The following is a 1,570-nucleotide window of genomic DNA, read 5'->3' on the forward strand; positions in this document are numbered from 1 at the left end:
TCAGGAGGCTAGATGATGGACAGGCGGACCATTTGATGTAGACGATAGATAGAAAGTCTGACGATTGACAGGACAGACGATGGACAGCAGGACAGATGATGGACAACAGGACTGACGATGGACAGGAGGACTGACGATGGACAACAGGACTGACGATGTACAACAGGACTGACGATGGACAACAGGACAGACGATGGGCAGCAGGGCTGACGATGGACAACAGGACAGACGATGGGCAGCAGGGCTGACGATGGACAACAGGACTGACGATGGACAGGAGGACTGACGATGGACAACAGGACTGACGATGTACAACAGGACTGACGATGGACAGGGCGATTGAAGATGGACAGCAGGACTGACGATGGACAACAGGACAGACGATGGGCAGCAGGGCTGACGATGGACAGCAGGACTGACGATGGACAACAGGAATGACGATGGACAGCAGGACTGACGATGGACAACAGGACTGACGATTGACAGCAGGACTGACGATGGACAACAGGACTGACGATGGACAGCAGGTCTGACGATGGACAGCAGCACTGACGATGGACAGCAGGACAGACGATTGACAGCAGGACTGACGATGGATAGCAGGGCTGACGATGGACAACAGGACTGGTGCTTGACGATGGACAGGACTAACGTCCACTCAGCAAGCACTTTTCTCAGGCATGCTTCAAGGTATGTTGATGAAAGTTGGTATGCTACTTTAATATGAGTAGCTACAGATCAAGCTTGAGTTTCGGGGTATTTGGGTCAAGGTTAGATCAATATTAGTTTTATCAGCATAGAAGAAGTATAGGCTTACAAAATCACAATATCGATTGAAAAATAGTTATTGGCATATATTTTGGCGCACTCATACTTTAAAACACATAAGTGAATTGAAGCGTAATAGTATGGCGCGGGAAGTGTGTCAGAATTAAATATTTCTGCACATGCAAAATGTTTTTGGTATATGCACAGGCAAAAATCAAATTTTGCCTCTGCAAAATTCAATATTGTATTTTTTGCAGAGGCAAACTTAGAATTCTGTTCAATCTATTAGCTAATCAAAAATAACTTATAACTTGTAAATATTTCTACGCGAGCGAAGTTTCAGCGAGGAAAAACATGAATGTCGTCAACGTCGTCTGATCCAACGTTAGCAAGATTACTTTCCCCTACGAGTAAGTTCAGTCTAAGATGCAGTAAAACGTCGCGACCGGCTGCCATTTTTTCAAGAAATATGATTCACTACGCTTGGAAAGATAGATTTCTTGGATCCCCCTAAATAAAATAGTCCCTATTTTTAAAAGTAGTTTTCATTGGTTGAAGTTTGATGAATTTTGCCTATGCAAAAATAATTATGCATGATATGCTAAAGTGGATTTTTGCCATTTGCAAAAATATTTACCTATGACATCCTTCCCGCGCCTTATAATAGCGTTATTATAAATAAGGTACTTCCCACCGTGATTGACGTAGAAAACAAAAAGCTTCAATATTTAAACTATAGCTACATAGCTGTAACTGTAGTGCAATCAACCGTGGGTATCCGAAGATGATAGTTACCATTACC

At 43.2% G+C, this 1,570-nt stretch overlaps 1 protein-coding gene across 1 annotated transcript; it reads right to left on the bottom strand.

Moving 5' to 3' along the window:
- On the bottom strand, positions 1-1,224 carry LOC117340520 (keratin-associated protein 4-6-like). Its single transcript, XM_033902279.1, has 2 exons — positions 1,167-1,224; positions 1-683 (listed from the first exon to the last, which is right to left on the bottom strand). The coding sequence occupies exons 1-2, from the start codon at positions 1,222-1,224 to the stop codon at positions 1-3; spliced, it is 741 nt and encodes a 246-aa protein (XP_033758170.1).
- Positions 1,225-1,570: the final 346 nt, after the last annotated feature.

Source organism: Pecten maximus, chromosome 13 (genome assembly GCF_902652985.1).
Source record: "Pecten maximus chromosome 13, xPecMax1.1, whole genome shotgun sequence".
NCBI lineage: Eukaryota > Metazoa > Mollusca > Bivalvia > Pectinida > Pectinidae > Pecten > Pecten maximus.